Source organism: Bombus vosnesenskii, unplaced genomic scaffold, assembly GCF_011952255.1.
Source record: "Bombus vosnesenskii isolate JDL3184/JDL3185 unplaced genomic scaffold, Bvos_JDL3184-5_v1.1 scf7180000013403, whole genome shotgun sequence".
Classification (NCBI taxonomy): domain Eukaryota; kingdom Metazoa; phylum Arthropoda; class Insecta; order Hymenoptera; family Apidae; genus Bombus; species Bombus vosnesenskii.
The window spans coordinates 1,219,216-1,241,536 of NW_022883026.1; the positions used below are offsets into that span (position 1 = coordinate 1,219,216).

Genomic DNA, 22,321 nt, shown 5'->3' on the forward strand with positions numbered 1-22,321 from the left:
AATTGTGGGTAATGTAATTAATGTAATCATAGACAAATCGAAAATTGTCGAAAATAGAATACATTAGAAGACGAAGACTTTCTACTGATAGATTTACAAGTATCGTGTCGTGTTACGGTACGGCTTAAGCCGGCTCAACAATTTCTATAAGTAATTCTAAAATATAGACTATATGCCGATTTATATAACTACAATACAGGACAGCAAAACACGCTTCTATGACAATAAAAGCGGGACACTGTTCAAATCCTCGATAGCAAGTAAACATTTTACTCGGTTTACCGACATTCAAATATTATATATATTCGTGGAAATATAAAATGGAAAAATTCGTGGAAAAAGAATGAAATAGCCATGCACTTCCGTTTAAAAACAATTTTTTAGCTTCTCGCACAAGTAAAATAATCTACTTTTAGTTATAACATTAACAGAACATAACAAAGTGTACAACATAACATAAATTAAGAAGGTAAAGCGTGAATCTACAACGCGATCAATATATAATTCGTATTTTAAATCATTTTCACTATTCTCCTGTTCAAATTCGATATATTTTATGTCACTTTCTATCGATTCATTTACAAATATGTATCCTGGAGACAAATACGATTCACTAATAATTAAAATATAAAGAAACGGATTAATAAATTGACAGTAGAAAACATTTTTCGTAGAAATATCTACAACATGTATGCGAATCGCTCGGTAAACAGGACACCTTAATTTAAGTAACTTGAATACCATCGAATGACTATTACGTTTTACTTTGTTTAATTGATTATCGAGATACAATATGGAACGAACTAACGTCTTTATAATGTAACTAGTACACGAACAGTAAATCATTTTATAAAAATCATTGGAGTAATTATTAATAATACGACTATAAAAATGGATGTAGAGCGCAATGAGCCCCGGAACATACAATATCTCTCACGTGAGTAATGTATCGTCCAATTCTTCTATTTTGCCTTCAGGCTGCGATAAAACTTTGCGCAACACTTTGCTGACTACATCTGACAATGATTCCCTTGCACCGGCATCCAAAAAGGCCATGCAACGCTGAAAAAATCAATTTACAAAATTATAAGTAATATATAAATACCCGAGATTTTCACTTCATAATTTTATACAATAAAGTTGATAGAAATATACCTGATGTTCTTCTTCCCCTTGCCTCAATCTAAGTACTGCTATAAGAGCAAGTTCACTGTTGGCTTTCACGTAACCATTTTTCTCTTTTGTTCCATTTACCAACATAGGTAAAAGCGATTTAAGTAATTCTGGTGACATCTTCTCAGGTGGTATGTTACGAGCCAAATGAATGCATACCTTAGCTAATAATTGTTTTACGTCGTTACTATTGTTATTCATTGACTAAAAGATAAATTACACAATAAATTATTTATATATAAAATTACAAACATAAATTTACATATAATTTGTTGAAATATTCTTACTCGCACGAAAGGAGATAAAATTTGTTGAGGTATAGGTTGTCGTTCGTTCATAAGATATTGAAACAGATAACCACAAGCTCGTACACCGTTCATGACTATTTGAACTCGATCTGCACTTAAATACGAAAGTATTACTGCACAAACACGATCTTTCTCTTTACTGTTGTAGATAGTTGTTGGAGATTCCTTTAATGCAACAAATAATGCTGCAGAACGTCCGTGTCTAAGCATCCAATCGACACTGGTATCACTACCTAAAATTAATTGAATAACTCAAATATTATATGTATTTTATAAAAAAGAATCTATGAAATGATAAACTACAACTTGAAGTGTGCGACAACCAGATGTTCGGTTCGAGCCGAGTCAGGTTCCGAAAACATCTCGGAACTCGAGAATGTTGGAATCCCCGAGAATTTCGACAAGACAAACGACGTTTCAGGAAGAGTTTGATAAAACTGGTTTAGAACCTGACCCGAGATCCCGAGAAAAATTTTCGTATTCCCGCATACTTCTAACTGTAATTAACGCTAATTATGTATAATATTGTAGCATATGTCGTTTTCTATCGTCTTGAACAAAAGGATATTTCACATTTAAAATATTTATTTTCAATTGTAATTGAATATTCTAGAAATTCCATCATAATTCCAAATATAAAATAAACTTACATAATAGATCTTCGTTAAGAGCAATATTGAGTTGGTCTAGACTAAGCCATCGTATCAACGCCCCAAAACAACCGGCTACGGCGTTCCTTGTAACATCTTCTGGATGTCCAAGCATACTACTTAAAGTAACAAACACTTGTTTCTTCATTGGTTCTGTCATTTTGTCACCAGCAGGCGTAAGCACACCTCTTAAAGCTTGTAACATTGTTTCTCTAAATATAATGAATATGCATTGGTAAACCTCAATGATGCAAATATATAAATAATTTATGAAATATATTCAATCCTTTAGTTTACCTAATAGCTGGATCATCTCCAGTTTTAATGCCAGTATGAAGTTCTGTGAACAATGGGTCAACACGAGTATGAATTACAATGAGATTACTTAAAGCATAAGCAGCTTTTAATCTCACTTGTCTATTACTGTCATTCAATGCTCTCAAGAAAGTGGTTTGTAATTGTGGTAAAAATTGCTTTAACATTACTCCAACCTAATCAAAGCATTTTAGGTATTATTTACTTTTGCGTTATCTTATTATATCTTTATAGTATATCTTTATCTTAATATTGCTTATACATTATAGCTATTATTAGGTTACCCTACCTTGCCGAGCAAGATTGCAAGTGTTTCTAAAACTGCTGCTTTAACACTCCAATTAAAGCGATCGCCGAGAATACGAATTAATGGCCCTGTAATATGTACAACACTTGGTTGTAACGCTGAGGCGCTAGTTAATTTTATAACTTCTCCAAGTCCTTGAGCTGCTTGTTCTTTTGCTTCTGGTAAACCATTTAATATAGCTTCTCTGAATATCGGAAGAATGGGAGTAATTCCTTTCGGCAAACAAAATCCTGGCAATAATTCTTGTCCCTTTAAATCGGACACTGCAAACCTAACAGCTTGTCTAATATCTTGCACATGAGCAATTTGTTGATCAGATGCCAAAGTCTAAAAATAGAATTTAATATATTAATTTCAATAACATTAATTGAAAATTATATTTAAATAAAAAATTTGTATTACCATAACGTAGCCTTACCTTAGTAACTGCTGTAAGAGCTTCCCAACTCATCTGTAGTACATCCTTATCACTGTCTGTAAATAAGTGAATGAGACCTCGTAATAATTGTGGAACATATTGACTATAATCTGCACGTGTATCACGACAAAAGGCACATAACAAGGTTGCAGCGCTTCGTCGTCTAGATGGATCGTTCGCTCTTGTAGCTTCCATGAGCTGATCCATGACTGTTCTAATACCAACTTCATCGGTAACAGATAGGATCACTGCTTGGCAATATTCTAATTCTTGAACTTCATTCGGTGTGCCCTGAGCACTAGAGAGAGCAGTTAATAGCGCTGGTAGAATTTTGTGAAGAAACCTTGTTAATGCTTCGCCTGCTACGCTAGCCAAGATTGATAATGCTTTTGTATTGACAGGGGGAGTTGTCAATTGAGGTACTAAATATGGTAAAACAACACGAGATTTGATTGCCATTACTTGGCGTAAACCATCTAAGGTATTCTCTGCTTCTGCTGGATCCGGTGAATTTAATTGCGTTAACATTGCTGGTAATATATCATCTAATGCTCTAACTCCTACAGTTGAATGCAAACCGTCAAAGGTTTTTGCTGCTGCCTGTCGAACTTCTGGTAATGGATCGCACAATGCTTTCCTACAATATAAAAATAATAGTCTTTCTAATTATCTGATCATTATTTCAAAATTTTTCAATAACATTCTTTACATATAAATATAAATATTTTTACCTCACTGTTGGAACTAAGCTGACTACAAAGGTTATCACCATGTCTTTATTTGTACTTGTCATAATTTCTGATAATCCAATACATACACCTTGACGTTGATCAGCCTGATCACTTTGTAAACCTTTCTCTAAAATAGGTATAATTTCTGGTAACACCCTTTCACCTAATTTTCTAACTAGATCTCCTAAAGTCCTCGCTGCCACCTGTCTTTTATCATTACTTGTACTAGCTAGACAGCCAAGTAATAAAGTAAATAATGTCGGTAATATTTCTCTTAAAGTTCTCGGTGTATTCGTTACAACAACTTTCCATACATGAAGAGCAGCTTGGCGTACCATCAATGCAACATCTGATCTACCCATGTATAATCCCGCTAAAACACGATTTCGCCTTTCAGCACCAAGTGCGTTAATAATGGCATAATGTGACTGTTCAGTTCCAAAATTATCATCTTCGCTTGCTGTTTCTGTTGACATCTTTCCCGAGACTCCAGAAATTCGATATAACAAATCACCAAGTAATTGAACCGATGAGTATCTAATACGCCAATTATCATCAAAGAGACTCTTTTCCAATTCTGGTAATAGTAACATAATAGCAGAATCAGCATAAAGATTAACGATACGTTGGCCCGCTCTAAGTGCTGTTTCACGAACGTATTCATTCTCATCAGCTAAAGCTTTCAAAATAGGATTAATAATTTGTCCAATATAGGGTGTAAATTCTGTAGTAAATGCACTTGGCATATAAATAAACATCATAATATAACCATCCTTAACATGAGGAGCTATGTCGGTTCTTTCGGCAGTACTAATAATTTCAGGCATAAGTTTGTGAAGTTTTTCAACACCTAATCCCCTCACAACTTCTGAAAGGCCTTGTGCAGCACCTGATCGATCAACGCTACTTGTTTCAGATGTAAGCGTTTGCATTAACCAAGGAAGTAAATCTTCAAAGCTAGATTCACCCATTCCTCGTACCATAGCACCTAATGCTCTTGCAGATACACTTCGTACTTCTGGTACAGGATCTAATAAACTCGTTTTTAAGCCAGGGATGATTGTTGGCAAATATGGAGTTAAATCTTTTTGATCGGTTAAAGAATACATATTTCCAATAATTTGGGCAGCCATTTTTCTTGTTTCTGTTGAACGATCCAAAAATGCTCGTTGTACTACAGGCATAATAAGAGCTAATGATGGAGCATCGATAAAATGTACGAACTGAGTATCTAAAAGAGTTTGAAGACAAGTAGCTGTTTTATGAGAAGGATCTTGTAAGGCTTTCAATAAAACTGGTACAATAGCTTGAATCTCTGGATTACGAATTACACTTCCAATAACTTTAAGAGCTTCTGCACCAGCCTCTTGAACTTTTGTATGTGAATCACTAAGTACTTCGATTAGCTTTGGAACTATACTTGGCAAACAACTACTAAGCTGTTTTGGTGCACAATACGCCATTGCACCTAATAACTCAACAGATCCTTAAAAACGCAAACAAAATTATGTAATATCTAGAACATGATTATTAATTTAAATAACATTAATATTTAAATTATTTACCAGTTTTAGTCCTCCAAGAATCTTCTTCTAATGCTGCTAATAAACTAGGTAAAACAAGCTTTACCCCATGTGCAGATAATTTACTCATAACTACACGAGCTGTATCATCGGTAGCAGCTCTGACATATTGACTTGAATCTCCAAAGCACAGCAACAAATGTGGTAATACGTGAACGATGTATGGTTCAAATAACCTACCAAGCATTGTACATAACATTTCGAAAGCAAATAACGCTCCTTCCCGATGCCTATAGTTTTTCTTATCCTGAATGGCATTAGTTAATGTGGTCATAATATCAAGTTGTTTTAATGCTAGTATCCCCATACCCTTGATTATACCTGCTAAACCGTAAGCCGCACCTTTACGTTCCCCATATTTGTCTGATTTTAACAATTGGTCCATTAATTTGTCCACAATCTTTGGTGCATCTTCCTTAATAGAAGGTACAAGATGTGGTAAACAATTGGCTACTGCTTCCTGCACTTGTTGCGATGGTGTGGAAAGAGCCGCGATTAAACGCATAACTATTGGTTTAATACGTGAATCATCTTTGTCCAAGTGTCTTGCTAGTGACCCCATAAGAATAACTACAGATTGTTTGATTGAATCGAAACTGCCAATTTTTGGCGCTTTATCCATAAAGTCTTCAAAAACCGGTAATAAAGAAGTTATATTTGCTTTTCCATGAAGATCAACAACAGCTACAGCAGCAGTTAACATTTCTGTTCGAACAGTTTGATTTCTATCTCCTAAACCAGTAGAGACGAAAAATTGCACAAGTTTAAGTACTGTATCAGCACTGAGAAGAGCTGCCATTTGAGCCAATGCAAGTGCTACACCTCGTCTTGGACCCCAAGTATCAATCGGCTGTTCAACCACGCGTCCAAAATCATTCAACTTTGGTGGAATCATGGCTAACTTTTCTTGATACAGCTGTAGTAATTTGTCCAAAATTTCTGGTACTAGGTGGGGAACATCAGTTAAACACTGCGCCAAAGCACAAGCAGCTGCTTGCTGTATAGGTTCTACAGGATGTGTAATGTCTTGGATCAGTTCATCAGAAAGTATGTCTGTATGCATTACTAAATCTGCAGCATTCCATAACTCATTAGCAAGAATTTTATTCTCATCGCAAACATCGAACTTAGCAATCCATATTTTCCTAACAAGATGAGATAGTTGGTCAGCATCCTCTTTCTGAGATGGAAAAGCTTGTTTCACGACTGTTAATGCTCTTAATGCTGCATCTCTTATTGTAGATAAAGAATTTTGTAATGCACCAATTAAAGAATCTATATCTTCACTAGTTGCTATTGCAGTACCCGGTTGACCGCTACCGGATTGAGCAACATCTAGCAATGTTGCAACTGCATGTGATTGTACTCTTCCACTTGTGATTTCCATTAATTCTATTAATAGATCAAACATATGTTTACGCGGAAGCAATTGGGGATGTCTCATATCTTTAAAATCAGAAGAACTTCCTCTTTGTTTAGCATGTTCTTGTATTATCTGTAATCCTTGAACAATCATATTATCGTCCTTATAAGATAATAAGGTCTTTTTTATAAATGGAAAGACATAGCAAAAGGTCGGAGCTGTAAACAACTTCTTTTGTTTTATTGTTGTTGTGTGTAAAAGATTTAAAGTTCTCTTTACCGCTGTATCAAGATTTTCCTCTTCCCAAGCTTGATTCAGATCACATTGTGGTTGTAATTGTCGTAACGTAACATGTGCTACTAAATCACTAAGAACTGGATTATTTATTTTCACAATCCTCTTTAATCGGATATAAAGATCACACATTGCAGGAGCAGCTAATGGTGATCTTAAGTTTTTCAAAATCGGAAGTAGAAAATCTTTTAAATAAAAAGACAATTCTTGTCCATTTCCACGCATAGAACATATAATTAGAGATACAGCATTATTTATTCTATGTTTCAGTTCTGTCAATCTTTTACGGATTGCATTTTCTTTTGCCATTTGTGCCTTAAGGATTTCTTCTTGTTTGGGTGTTAATTTAGGTTCCTTTATTTTTCCTTCTTTCTTTCGTTTTTCATATAATTCTCGCCTAAGTTGCAATTCTTCTTGCTGTTCTTTAAACGAATATACCTTACTCTCTCTTTTCATGTTCATTGAATTAAGAATATCATTTTCATCGCTTGTTGGTAATACGCTTTTGTCATATAATTCCCCCTCTGGAGTGAGGTAAGTAAAGTATTCGTCTTTAGTGACTTTTAAGACCTCTGGATCATCAAGCTTATTTGTAATGTTTGACACTATTGCAGGTAGTATGATGTCTGGTATAATTGATATCACTTTTGTCAACGCATTTTCATAACTAGCAACAGGCTTATAATTTTGCACAAGTATTTTTTTAATTTCATGATTAAATGAACATAAAAAATTTTTTGGAACAAAATTAAAATTCTTTGCAACTTTGAACCATAAGTTTGGCATTGCTTTATAGATTGCAGGATGATGAGATGGTATTAATGCATCTCTTGTCATTTGCATAGCAGGTAATTCAAACAAAAAAGAACCTGAACAAATAGCAAGTAATCCATCTGCAAGACATCTGCCAGTTGTCTCGCAACTAGAAGAATCTTCTTTATTTTCTTTATCATGTTCAGACTTGATTTTTACATTTTCTAAGAATTTATTATATTCCATTAATAGTTCTTGTGCAGGATCATATGTACTCAAGCCAGTTAAAACTTTTTTAATTAATGGAAAACAACGTTTCCTTATTTTATATTTGGGGGCTGTTGCACATGCCACAATTGCTCTATGTACACCGTTTAAAGCTTTTTCATTTAATCTATCTCCGAATTCAGTAATTAGTCTTTCACAAAGCAGCATGAGGTGATATAATATATCATCTCCACAAGCTGACAAAAATTTTTCTGAAAAGAATATTTGCTCGTCAATAGCATTCCATAATACAGTTTGTTTGTCATTCTCCACTTGATTAGCAAGAACAAATTTCAATAACAAATAAGAAGCCACTAAACCCTCTGTAACTGCAGCTGGTTGTGCAGATTGTTGCATAGCTCTTATTATTGCTTGTACGAGTAATGGAGTTATTGCTGCAGAATAAGAAGCTACTGGAGTAGAAAAGAAGAGTTTAATATAAGCAGTACGCACTGCCGCAGTTGAAGTTTTAGCATTCATGCCCTTTTTAAATGCATCTATTACACATTTTGGAACATTATTTGTAAATTTATTGGACCACAAGGCCATCATTTCAAGAGCATAAATTAAAGTTTTCTCATGAACCTCAGTTTCAAGAACTTTGATAAAATGTTCACAAGCTGTTTCAGCTAATTTTTCAACGCTACTTCCTGAAGCTGCATTGTAACTAAGATTGCCAGCACCTTGTAAGACGGAAATTTTATGAGTTGCAACTGTAAGTTTTCCTTCTGATCCATGAAATACAGCAAATACGGATGACAATAAATTTTCCAAAGCAATATTATCTGAACATTGAAGAGCAAGTCTACGACAAGCTCCTACAGCTTCATCTCTAACTAAATCTTCCTTTGAATGCAAATTGGCAAATAATCCTTTACTTATATCTTGACTATACTGACTTAAATCGAGACTTAAACCACTTAGAATATATCCAACCGATTCAATGATAATTTCTGGATTTCTTAACATAGCTTTTTGCAAAGCCGGTAATAGTTGACTTTTAAACTCGTCATGAGATATTCTACGGAGAAGAGGTATAGCATTATGAACAACATATAGATCTGGTTTTTTCTTACAACTAATAGTTAGTTTTATGAAAGCATCTATGGTGTTTGTCTGAAAAGAAAAACAAATATTTATTTGATAATATTTACTACAAAGAATAAAAGATATTACTGATATAAAAACAGATTTTTCAACACAAAAATATATTATCAAATATAAATTTACCTTCAGTTTCACCACTAATTCACTTTTCTTTGCATTAACTAAATACTTAGTGAGTAAACTAGCAAGAACAATTACACCGTTTCCAACTTCCAATTTTGTTAGTGTCTCTAAATACACAATATCAATATCTTTAACACTCAACCATTGATGCGCTAATAAAACATATACTTTCTGCGTCAATTTTTTATCCATGGATGCCAAAGCTGCTGCACTCAAATTTGCTTGTGCTTCAATGAGTTTTGGTAATTCCGGATTGATGTCTGAATTGCTTTTGTTTCCGTGTAGAACAATTAATGTTGACCACTTTAATGCAAGATACGCCGTTAAAGCTGTATTCAGACTACAAAATAACATTTTGTTAGTAACTTATGAACATTGATACATAGTTCAAAATATAAATTTTTTTTTTTAAATATATGCATTTGGAGAACTATGTATGTAATTACGTACGTAGGAACTACATTTTTATGCCATGTAGCTTGTTCTATGACAACATTTGTCATATGCTTTATTGAAGGTGCTGGTTGCTTTCTCAATAATTCTTCGATTAAATTTTTCACGTAAGATTGGGAAGTAGTATCCTTATATCGATGTAAAGTAAGAGATACGGTTTTGCAAATTCCATTAACAATTTTCTCATTGATGCCTATAAATATAGAAATTTAATAAATGTTATATATTGACATATTATGAGTATTCCTTCAACCATTTGTAATATGAATTTATACAACTACTTATAAGCAGAATTTTATTTTATACATTTTCCTCTTATATAAATTATAAAAATAAATATCTTACACATAATTATAATGTAATAGTATACATATATTTTGCATCGTCTTATAATATAAAAATTAAAATAATGTAATTATTTATTTATTTTTATAGTGAGATTAATAAAGGATAATTTTATACTTATTTTATACAACATAACATTATATATCAAAATATATAATACTAGATACATATGACTGAGATACATTAATTACTATATATAATTTTACATATCTCATGTAATTGAATAAATATTAAATCTACATCAACATATTAATATTTAGGATGTGTATTGAAAGTAGGAAAAAATCGAAAGATTAAGAATTATAAATGCGAATTATATATATATATATATTGTAAATATTATAATAAAAAAAAATAAGTAGTAATATACATTCAGTCTTGTATATTATTTAAATTCTAATATTCAATATTATCTTTCTCTCTATATTAATTTCAAAATATATTTATAGGATACAATATAATTTCCTTTCTCTATGAACAGATATTTTCGATCTAAAAAGTTATACATTTTTATCAAAAGTTTATTCGCATTTTCGTTTCTTACCAGGATTTGACAATACATTGACGACATTTTGTAGAATCTCTCGCCGCTCGTTTTTACTGGCGGTTTGAACTCGGTTTGGCAAATCTTTTAATGCTTTCGTTAACTGTAACAAAATCAAATTTAAGTAGTTATTAATTACAAGACAATAATACAGTTTCTGAACTTCCACGTGACAGACTCACCTCGACATCCGCCATATTTCTTCAAAAACCGGACTGCCCAAAGCGCCACCCTCCATTGGATTAAACAGCATCCAAAATAAATTGTATACATACGTACTATTGAAAATTGTTATCCTTTTGAATTATATATCTCATTCAATTAAATATATATTTCAGATATATGTACATTTCAAGTACATATTTCGTTTTAAAAAATTGTCAGTACATCGCGGAAAAAAATTTGTTTCCACAATTTTGTGTAAATGTGTGTGTGCGCGCACGCGCGCGCGCGCCTGTGAATGTTAATCCTATATTTTATCAAAATTGGTTCATATTATTTAAATAGTATGTTTTCATAAGTTAAAGTTTTTTATTTTGTATATAACAAAGTAGGATCCATACACTTTAAAATTTGGGAAAGTGCAAGGTATAGTACCCACTACACCTACATATTTCAGGTACTTGCTAAGCAAATATAACTGTCGTGTTGCGTGTGTGTGTGTGTGTGTGTTTGTAAACAAGCTTTTTGTTTAATATCAAATTTTAAGATATCCTAAAAGGATATAATACTTATTAGCATTATATTGCTTTTAAATATCGGTAATATTAAACGTTAAACAGTATTGTACGTTAAACAGTATTGTAAACAGCAATTAAGTTGTTAATAACACCTATGAAGCATTAATAATTGTTTAATCGAATTTGTTAAAATTTGATCAAAGTATACTATTATCAGGGAGGAAATCTATTACTATCATATTAGAATTTGAATTTTCATGTAAATTATTATAAAATTTCATCTATTTTCTAATAGTATAACGTATGGCGATAATTGATAAGATAAATTGCTGTTTTATAGAATTTGTAACGCAAATTTTTATGTTGGCAGTATGTATTAACCTGTCATATATGTCGGATGTTTAAAAAATTAATATATTATAAATATGATCGTTGTATAGCCGTGATAATTGGTAACAATTATACAACTGATGTATGTATATGCCCAAAGGGAAAAAGAGCTAACAGTATTTTTTTATATTTTAATCTGAATCTTTTCAAAAAATTTCAATATCTATAATTTAAATAATGTTTAGGCAAAGCATTTAATATGACTGCTACACCAGCATTTATTGAAGGTTGGAGCCTAGACAAAGTTTTGGGTTCTGGAGGATTTGGTATCGTCGAACTTTGGATACATAAAAGTGGTGAAAAGCTTGGTATGTTTTTTTATTCTTTAACAAAGAAAATAAATCAATAAGATTTAATATTTAATATTTTATGAAAACTCTAGCAATTAAAATATGCAAACGGGAGGTTGCACAATTAAAAGAAACACAACGAAAAAGATGGATTAATGAGGTACAGATAATGAAACGTTTAAAGCATCCAAATATTGTTAAAGGGTTAAATTTACCATTTAAACATCCTGACGATAAAGTAGATTTACCTTTATTATGTATGGAATTTTGTAGGAAAGGCGATCTGAGAAAGGTAAATATCAATATATAACTTATCTCTCAATCAATGAAACGATAGTTGTATTTATATTAGCAATGTTTGTTAAATTGCAGGTTCTAAGGAAAGTGGAAAATTGTTGTGGTGTTAGTGAAAAAGAAGCAATTAGTGTAATGAAAGATATTTCTTCTGCGATTGAATACTTACATTCCAATAACATTACTCATCGTGATCTGAAACCTGAAAATATAGTTTTACAAGATGAATGTGACATCGTAAGCAATATTGTATTAAATGTAGATTTTATTCAATATATTACAAATGATATTAATAACATATACATAAAATATATTTTAGATTTCATATAAATTAATAGATTTAGGATACGCAAAAGAACTTGGAGAGGATAGTACATCTGGATCTTTAGTAGGTACATTAAATTATATAGCTCCAGAACTATTATGGAAACAAACATATAGTTGTTCTGTAGACTATTGGAGTTTAGGCATTCTTTTTTATGAACTTGTTACTGGAACAAGACCATTTTTACCTAAAATGCAACATACTATGTCGTGGTATGCTATATAATTATGAAAAATTTATAATAAAAATTTAAACATTGGTTAACTTATATATTTTTTAGGATGCAACATATTAGAAATAAAAGATATGATGATATCTGTGCTTTCAAATCAAAAGGGAAGGTAGTTTTTGGTCAAGATATTACTGGCCCTACAAACTTATCAAAGTAACAACTATAACATTGTTTGATAAAATGAAAAATAATAAAATATTAATTTTATTTAAACTGGTTATATCTTTTATTAGAAATCTTCGAAATAAATTAATAGAATGGTTTAAGGTTGTGTTACAATGGGATCCAAAGAAAAGAGGGAAACAATATGAAAGTGGAATATCGAAGCTTGTGGTATTTGAATTACTGCATTCTATTTTATCAAAACAGGTATTTTAATGTAACATTTTTCATACATTGGTATTTGAAAAATTTACATAATTATTTAAAATATAAATAACATTTTAACTTTTTTCAGATAGTTCATGTGTTTGTTGCATCGATGTATAAAATTAATACATATGAAATAGATAACACTACTAAGATTACAGATTTACAATATATGATTGAAAAGGATATTGATATACCAATAAACCAACAAACTTTAACAGATTATTTTGGTAAAATTCTTATTGAAAATCAAACACCACTTTTATCACAAATTCAGGTATGATGATATAATGCTTTGTATTTTTTTATGTTAGTATGCAATATATAAATTTATTTTATATAGTATTATTTTGATTTAAACTATCAATTTCCCTGTAGAATACAGATTTATTTGTCTTTAAAAATGAGAGTCCTTTAATAGAGACCATCCCTATACCAGCAATCCCTATGGAAATTCGAAATATAATAGAATTGCCAAAAGCTCTGTTGGATTTTGAAACATTACAAGATTATTACAGAGTAACAATATTTTTTATCAGGCAACAAATAAATTTATTTCAATTGTATATTTTTGCCTTAACTATAAAATTGTAAGTATTTTATATATACTTTTATATATTAGTTTGTAATCTATCCGCAGATTCATCTATGAAATTAGTAGTGGTTTATTATAGAATTTTACTTATATACATATATACTGTATAATATTTCAGAGATTTGGTAATCGAAAAACTTGATACATTTAATAAAAATATGACAAATACATTAACACATATAAATAATCTTCTAAGTGAACTATCTATAGTTCGTATTAAATGGGAAGGAGAAACTATAAATAAGAAGAAATTGACAGCTTTGGAAATTAATTGTAAAAAAGTTGCTAAACTTGTTAAGGCTGCTAATCAAATAAAATTAAAATTTAATCCATTGATAGTAGAAAGCAGTAGATTAAGCAATGAAGTAAAATCTATTGATTGTATTAAAGATATGTTTGAAATGTGAGTAAAGGACAATGTTAAAAATGAATTTTGATACTAATTGAGAAAAATTCTTTTATAGTATGATTGTGCGCAAAAGAATAAGAAGTGTAGTAGTAGTTATTTTTCCTACAAACATTGGAAATGTTGTAATAAATGTGGTTAAATACAAGGATACATATATGACTGTGATTATAATTTATTTAACAGCAACTTATCGATCTCACTTTCATAATAATAAATAAATCATCATTAATAATTCATTGGCAACAAGCAATTCTTTTGTAATACATTACTAATACTCTGAACGATCAAAGACAAATAATTGTTTATTTTACAGATGATAAAACTTTTTGAACAAAATTTTTTCTTTCCGATTTGTATCAAAATCCACCGCCTATTTTTAATATTGTCCTTTACTTTTTTACTATCATATTTGAATTTTAAACAGATATAATAAAATCGAAAAAATCTATGAATTGCATAAAGATGAATATTCTCATAAATATGCAAGACCAACAGAAATAGCAAAATTAATTTTTGAATTCTTGAAAGTACAAGGAGTAGAGTTTCACAATATTTCTGAAATTATAAAGTATGTATATGGCCAATATATTGTATATTAAACTATAATTGATGTATCTTACGTTGATATAATATTTTCAGACAAATGGCGAAATTGGAATCAGAACTCCGAACATTGGAAATGATTTTTGACTCAGTTATTGCTATGAAGACAGTGTACTGTGAAGAACTTCAAAATATAACACAACATCTCACTTCCAATGTGTTTGATATTTCTAATAAAAAATATTTAAGTCTATCTACCTCTACAAATAAAGCTACAAACGTTTTATTACACGATAGTACGGAAATATCAAATGAATTTGACAGTAATCAATTTCTAAATATATCTAGTATGAAACATAAGGAAAAGCTAAACACAGAAAATGATGTGATATATGATAACTTAGTAATACGTTACACGTATGTTTCATATTATGAATTACTATCTAAGAAATAAGTACATATATAAGTGTATATAAAATGAAAGTATAAAATATTTTTATCTTTTATTCCGCCAGGTTGGATAATCTTTTGATAGAAATGCAAAAAAGATACATGGAACTGCTTAGCTTGGAATTATAAACACAAATATAGAATGTATGTATTACATTGTATTCGATTTTCAAAACTTTATTTTTCTATCTCTCAGCAATATTTCATTATTTTTAGATTAAAGATATTTCTCTTTGTCAAATTTAATATTAATTTATAAGACAATAATTCTATAAAATATATCTTTTAGGAACTTATTTAATTATTTATGGTTGCAGTATATTGTAGTGATCTTGATGCTCTTGGAATATAATGTCGCACGCCCCATTTAATATTAGCATTTTTGTCTGTTTTGATATATGTATAAATGGGACCATTTGTTATATTTTTCAGTCTCATTTTCCATCCAACATTACTTGATGATGTTAAATGATCTGTAAAAGATTATGTATCAGTATGAAAGGTGTTGAAGATATTCTACTAGGGGAATACCAAAATTTTATTTTATGTGCTAATCCAAAATTAACTATGAAGACACAAAATGTATGATAGTAATATATAAGCATGTACACATGTATATGTGCGGTGAAATTAAATAGTTCAGCATCAAGATAAGAATACATGATAATGAAGCTTTTCTATAAAGTGCCTATGATGTGCAAAATTATTTGATCTTTTCAAGATGTCTTACAGCTGTTCTTACATATTGTACATTTTATGTGAAATCTGCACTATACGTTTATGGTTAGTGTATTATGTACATTAATGGTTAATATATATTATATGTACGTGCGTGTATATATCCTTGCTTTATATATTTTAAGTAATGTTGTAAAATTACTTTAGAGATAGGATTTATAAATATTATTTATAATTTGGTTTTATAAATGTGTTTTAAATGTTATTTAACGTACCTATTTTAAAAATTACACACAGGATCAAGTATATAAAAATAGTTTTTAATATCTGTAACAGAATTAATCCTTTATATATATATATATATGCCATGATTATTTGTAATTAAACTATACTCACAATCCAGATGTTTAAAATTTTAACATCCATTGTAATCAACACAATAGTAAGATACTGAGTATTTTATAACAAAACAGTACCAGCAGCTCTTATACTTTAAACTTAACAAAAACTTACACGGTTGAATGAATAAGTAAGAGATATGTTTTTATCACACTTTCACTTATAGAGAAATTAGTATTTTAAATTTTTATTAATTCATTTTTCTAAACCTTACATACTAAGATGTAATAATTAAAATACCAGGCGAAAAATAATACTATTATATTTTAAAACGTGTTTTATTAAAAAAACTGTATATACATCCTAAACTGAGGATTAAACAACGATGTTAAAATAAATATGATTTTCATTTACTATTACTTTCTCTTCACTGAAAAACCTTACACACTATACTATTTTTCTAGATTGTCCACGTACATTAACAATTATGCAATTTCACATATAAAAGTTCATTGTACATTAACTTGACAAGTAAAAAAAGAGGAAAAATGCGAACTTTTTTAATATCTATTTATCAAATCTTCCGCGAGAAACAGATATTATTCATTGTCACTGATATCTTCGTCAGTTGTATACTCGGAATGTTCATCAGCTGCATCTACATCTTCCGCAGTTTCTTCGTCTGAAATATCCCATTGAGGATGTTCCGTGGGTACTTCTGGTGCCTCTTTCACATCCAACTGTAAACAAATATTTTTGTAATAATCATAAAGTAACAATAATACTGAAATTTTCGTTTACGTAATATAAACAAAATTTCATTACATACCTTAATATCTTGAGCTTGATCAAAGCCAAGATAAGAATCACTACGTAAACATACAGTAAACGTATAAACACCTGGCCACCGGGGCGCTGTAAATTTCAACTGAACTTCTTCAAAATGTGCTAACGACGTAACATAAATAGGAGTTGTCAGTAAAGTTTGACTCTTGCGATCACAGATGTAAACCCACCAATATTCCTGTTTCACATCAGGAAAGAGTGGACAATGAACTTCATGTGATATATTGCTTCTTCCTTCTAAAACTTTCTCTCTCTTTGAAATTCTTTGCTGAAATCTGTTTATAAAAACATTAATACGTAAATACGAGAGATCGTTATTATGTGTACGGACTGGGGCAGTAATCATAGTACAACCAGATAGGTGGTGATACTATGTGAAAAAATAAAAACTGAAAGATTTAACAAGTATACCTAAATCTTTTCAATTCGGCTATTTTTTGAGAATAAATAATCCACAGGTGTTTAAACTACATTTGAAAATAAGTATAAAATTTAGAATAAAATCTTTTTATGAGATACTTCATTTTCAAGAAAAATAAGTTTGAAAATGTATCATGTGCTTGTGTTTATCAGACCAATTCGTAATTAAACATGTTTAAACTTTATTTTCTTGAAAACGAGGCTTTAAGCTAATAAAAAAATTTTATTTTACATTTTTTACTTATCCTCGCATGTATAATAACTTCTTGTTGGTTGTTTACCCATACCTAGTCGGTACTTAGCCAAGTTAAAGAGTATTTGGTAAATTTTGAAGCTTGGTTTTCTCAGAAACGAGGCATTATATGAAACAATTTTATTCTATATTTTCGACATATTTTTTCACGTAGAATCACTCTCTGCTCGGTTGTACTACGATTACCGCCCCACCCTGTATGCAAAGCGTTCTGCTTGAATGTAAACAGTAGAATATCTCACAAGGGATTAAAGTTATTAAAAAATTGCTTTTAGAAGAGTTGTTTATTTTAAAGGGGCGCATCATATCGTGCAAATTATTTTTTTACGGATCTGGTAATGGGGGAGATTTTAAGCTCAATTTCATTTTTTAAAATAGTGCCATATATTTTTTTATACTTTTTAAATACTGCTTCGTGTCTTTTCTCGTCTTTCATATGACGGATTAAAGTTAAAATATCCGCTAAACTAATAATTTCCTGATATGAATAGGTTAATACTTTTTTTATAGGAAATATGAAGATCGATCAGTTAGTCTGTTAAAAAATATATGGTGGAAAAGGAGGAAAAAAAAATTAGAAGAACAGAAAAAAAGAAAAAAAGAAAAGAGAAGAAAAAGAAAAAAGAGTTGACCCTAAAATATCTCTCACTACTGGATTTGTAACAGAATAATTTGCACCATCTGACGCTTATCATTGAATCAAAGAACTTTTGTACAAGTCATTTTCTGATAACTTTAAGCCCTCGTGAGATATTCTATTGTTCTCAGTTAAACGAAACACTCTGTATATTAAATTATTATGAAATATTTTACCTCTCCCATTCTGTGTCATCATCATCTATGGACACATCTTTTTTTTCATGACCATCTTCATCATTACTTCTGTCACTATCAACATCGCTGTCACTGACATCAGATAATTTATCTTTGGAAGACTCTTTTTCTACCTTATCTTCTTTCTTTTTCGCATTAGGAGTATTCATTTGTTGAGCATTATTGCTAGACTGAAATTGTGTCTGAGCATTCTTTGTGGAAGCAAACTTTTTACTAGTACCTTTCTTGTGGGACTTCTTTTGACCCTTTCTTTGCCTAAGCCATGCTGGCCTTTTAACAGATTGGTTTTGTTCTTCTGATACTTCATCAGGAGCTTCATTGTTTATTTTACTGTCATCAATCATGGTTTGTTCCTTAATAGAATCATCTCCAAATAAATGTTTCATATCTTTACGGGTTAATGATACTGTTACAGTCACAATAGCACCAGCAGTATAAACAGTTGGATTTTCATCGTCAATTACTGTAAGATATATTTTACTTTAAAAAGTATTTAAACATAACTACAAACTATGTACATACAAGTATAGAAATTATTAAATATTAATAATATAATATTAAAATATTATAATTAAATATTAAATAATATTAAATAATTTTTACCTTCAGACCGTACTTTAAATTCTATATATGGCATACTTCCAAGAACTTTCATTACATCCTCATATTGGCTATCTGATAAATGTCTAAGAGTCAGTCTTCTTTCTTCTCCTTTTAATTGTGCGAATTGTTGAAGACTTTTGATTTGATGCTAAACCAATTATAAGTCTAGTTAAATTTCTAATTATAATATATAATGAAATGTAGGTTATTCTAAAGGTTAGATTAAAGTACTCTGAATGATACCTTTTTTGGTAAGAAACATTTCAGATTATCTTCTGTTATATGTGGTAATTGTAGAAGAGGATTTTTAAATTCCCAGAAGCCTTGTACTATCATTGCACACAATTTCATACAATTTTCTACAGTTTTTATAGTTGGTAAACGTGGAACTGCAGATAAAAGAAAACATTCATCAGATTACCAGTGTTTAAATATGTATTGCTACTATAAAATTTTTTCGTTTGTATGTATTTAGGAAAACGTAGGACAGGTTGGGAAACCTACAATTTATAGCATACATATATACCTCTTCTAGCATAAGCTAATAGAATCACTCGATTAACACAAGTTACCATTTCTTGAATCAAATATGGACATTTTTTTACTATATATTGTCTATCTTTTTCTAATGTTTCTGGATTTAATAGTATACGAAATAAATGTGCATGAATTAGAGCTCTAGCTTTAACTGAATATGAGTCACATAATGGTGTTGCCTTGTTTTTTGCACCTAGATCTGGTAGCTGCTTAATAAGCTGAAAATGAAACAAATACAAAATCTAGAATTACCTTAAGCTATTAATTTCTTCAGATAAAGAAATTTTCAATTTCAAAGTAAACAATAAGAGCCATACACCACTTGTTTTACATCTAGTACAAAATTGTATTAAACCTGACATAAAAAGAATTGTACATTACAATAAAATGTATTCTATATATATTCATTATAATTATAATAGTAAAAACCATTAAAATATAGTGCACATCTTACCAAACGAACTTCTTCACTGTCCGTATATCTCTCGACTATCTCTGCATTTCGTTTCTTATGAAATTCGAATGAAGCAGCAAGAATCATAATAACTCTTTTTAATGACATTGAAGGATATTTAATAAAAAAGATATAATATAATTGAGTGGTTGCCAACAATACCTAAAAACCAATAATATATTAAGAATTATTAATATTCAATTTTTACTAATATTTGATTATATGTATATTGTAACATAGATGTATTTACTTGGTCACCAGTATAACGAATGCTTTTATACCACCACATCCCAACAGCCGTTGGTAAAACAAACATGAAGACCATTGAATAGAATCCTAAAACCCAAACTGAATTTTTTTTTTCGACTATCCAAGAAGGTAAAGCAATTCCAAAACTCATTGCTCCTGGACCATCTGGATTTCCATACTTTTCCCAATTCTTTCGTGCTTCTTCATCCGTTAGGGCTTGATATGCTATTAATTCATGTGGAAAAAAATATCTTCAACAACAATTTAAATTATCATGAACAGTTATTATTTATTCCATAATATTTTATTTTATTACACACACACGCATGCGCGCTCGGATGCACACACACACCCACTCTATTTTATGTTTATTCTAACCTTTGGTTAACCTCATAAAAGCTTTTTCATTCCCAGTTTCTTTGTCAGGATGAAGAATTAAAGATAATTTGCGATATGCTTTTTTAATGTCACTTTGAGATGAGCTCTATAAATAATAATAATATCATAAATGATATAGATAAGTAGATATAGATGTATAGTAAATAAAATTGATACTTTTTAAATTGAATTAATTGTACGTACAGAGGAAACGCCAAGTATTTCAAATGGATCAAAATTAGCCATTTCATAATCGAATTGTGATACCTTATATGTCAAAAAGATAAGAACTACCCATCCAAGAATGATAAGAAATTTGCTACAACAATATAGCAACATTTTAAACGTCTAAACTTTATATACAATTAAAATATATATATTTGATATGAAAACATAGTTACTCAAATAATGCTTTGGTTTCTTTCCAAGGTTTATTAAGTCGTAGGATAATTTTCTTCTTTTTACATCCATCGCATTGACACTCTTTTGCTTCTTGATCAGGATCTATTTATAAATAATAATAATAATTATATGTACCATTCACCTTATTATTACCAATAGTACGTAGTTAATTATATGAAAAATATGAAAAAGATTAAATTTTCCATAATACCGAGTTTTAAAATTATTAAGAAAAGAATGTTTATAAAATTTTATATAATTAAAATTTATTTGAAACATAGTAATTTGTTTAAAATCGTTAGAGAATAAAAACAGTGTTTATTTGTGCATGTTCTGTGTATTATGAATTACAATAATTTACTGATATAATATTTTATTTAAATATTGCCTAATTTAAAAAATCTATCTTAAAAACGTAAAACCGATGGAATATCTTAAATCATATATATGTACATATATATATAAGATACTTTTTTATAGGAATACATTATTAAACTTTGAGCGCAAAATCGGAATATTAATAAACCTTAAATGTTTTACTAAAAGTGATCAAATATTATATAGCGTACTCTTAAATATTATTGAGAACATTAGAAAATTAGCAACGTGATATTCATAATTAACAACTCATTAATCCCTTGCCACAATATTATGAAGTGAATGTGATAATGAAAAGAGTAAATGTAAAACATGGTGAAATTACATAACTCGGTTGTAAGTACGTATAAACATAGAACGTTATCGTAATATCACTTATTTTCTATGTTAATCTAAATAGATTCGTCAAGAGCTAACCTTGTTTGGGGCGACGTGGCCAAAAATAATATGTCACAGGTATTTGAAGGAGGGCCGAGAATGATAGTAGAAAGTAGAAAAATGTCCCACCACTTTCGTCGTATTGAAATTTTTGGCCGCTCATAGCTCATTAAATTACAATCTTTAAGTATATGGTTTAAGTACATTCATTACTAAACTCCACTTTGAATTCACGGTATCATTCAGTATATACAGTACAGT

General features: G+C 30.0%; 3 protein-coding genes across 4 annotated transcripts; 1 reads left to right on the forward strand and 2 right to left on the reverse strand.

Annotated features, from left to right (window-relative positions):
- Nucleotides 1–743: 743 nt before the first annotated feature.
- LOC117237804 (eIF-2-alpha kinase activator GCN1) lies at nucleotides 744–11,060 on the reverse strand. The gene is made up of 13 exons (XM_033502157.1): nucleotides 10,917–11,060; nucleotides 10,735–10,837; nucleotides 9,843–10,038; nucleotides 9,393–9,732; nucleotides 5,468–9,278; nucleotides 3,903–5,388; nucleotides 3,172–3,808; nucleotides 2,736–3,080; nucleotides 2,429–2,622; nucleotides 2,132–2,343; nucleotides 1,461–1,714; nucleotides 1,156–1,377; nucleotides 744–1,062 (listed from the first exon to the last, which is right to left on the reverse strand). The coding sequence occupies exons 1-13, from the start codon at nucleotides 10,929–10,931 to the stop codon at nucleotides 934–936; spliced, it is 7,944 nt and encodes a 2,647-aa protein (XP_033358048.1). The 5' UTR covers nucleotides 10,932–11,060; the 3' UTR covers nucleotides 744–933.
- An 832-nt stretch (nucleotides 11,061–11,892) lies between these two features.
- Nucleotides 11,893–16,737, forward strand: LOC117237830 (inhibitor of nuclear factor kappa-B kinase subunit beta-like). 2 transcript variants are annotated; one of them, XM_033502192.1, is made up of 13 exons: nucleotides 11,893–12,112; nucleotides 12,187–12,386; nucleotides 12,467–12,625; nucleotides 12,708–12,925; nucleotides 12,994–13,098; nucleotides 13,179–13,314; nucleotides 13,403–13,591; nucleotides 13,693–13,904; nucleotides 14,028–14,312; nucleotides 14,743–14,886; nucleotides 14,958–15,278; nucleotides 15,377–15,455; nucleotides 15,629–16,737. In XM_033502192.1, exons 1-12 carry the CDS (start codon nucleotides 12,004–12,006, stop codon nucleotides 15,438–15,440), a joined length of 2,142 nt encoding a protein of 713 aa, XP_033358083.1. In that variant the 5' UTR covers nucleotides 11,893–12,003; the 3' UTR covers nucleotides 15,441–15,455; nucleotides 15,629–16,737. The 2 variants fall into 2 exon arrangements, with proteins under 2 accessions (XP_033358083.1, XP_033358084.1); XM_033502193.1 differs by having other exon boundaries at nucleotides 15,744–16,737.
- LOC117237829 (translocation protein SEC63 homolog) lies at nucleotides 16,651–22,223 on the reverse strand. Its single transcript, XM_033502191.1, has 12 exons — nucleotides 22,100–22,223; nucleotides 21,304–21,406; nucleotides 21,107–21,221; nucleotides 20,903–21,008; nucleotides 20,526–20,749; nucleotides 20,276–20,437; nucleotides 19,811–20,039; nucleotides 19,528–19,673; nucleotides 19,285–19,432; nucleotides 18,661–19,144; nucleotides 17,158–17,449; nucleotides 16,651–17,068 (listed from the first exon to the last, which is right to left on the reverse strand). The coding sequence occupies exons 1-12, from the start codon at nucleotides 22,221–22,223 to the stop codon at nucleotides 16,928–16,930; spliced, it is 2,274 nt and encodes a 757-aa protein (XP_033358082.1). The 3' UTR covers nucleotides 16,651–16,927.
- Between the last annotated feature and the right edge of the window lie 98 nt (nucleotides 22,224–22,321).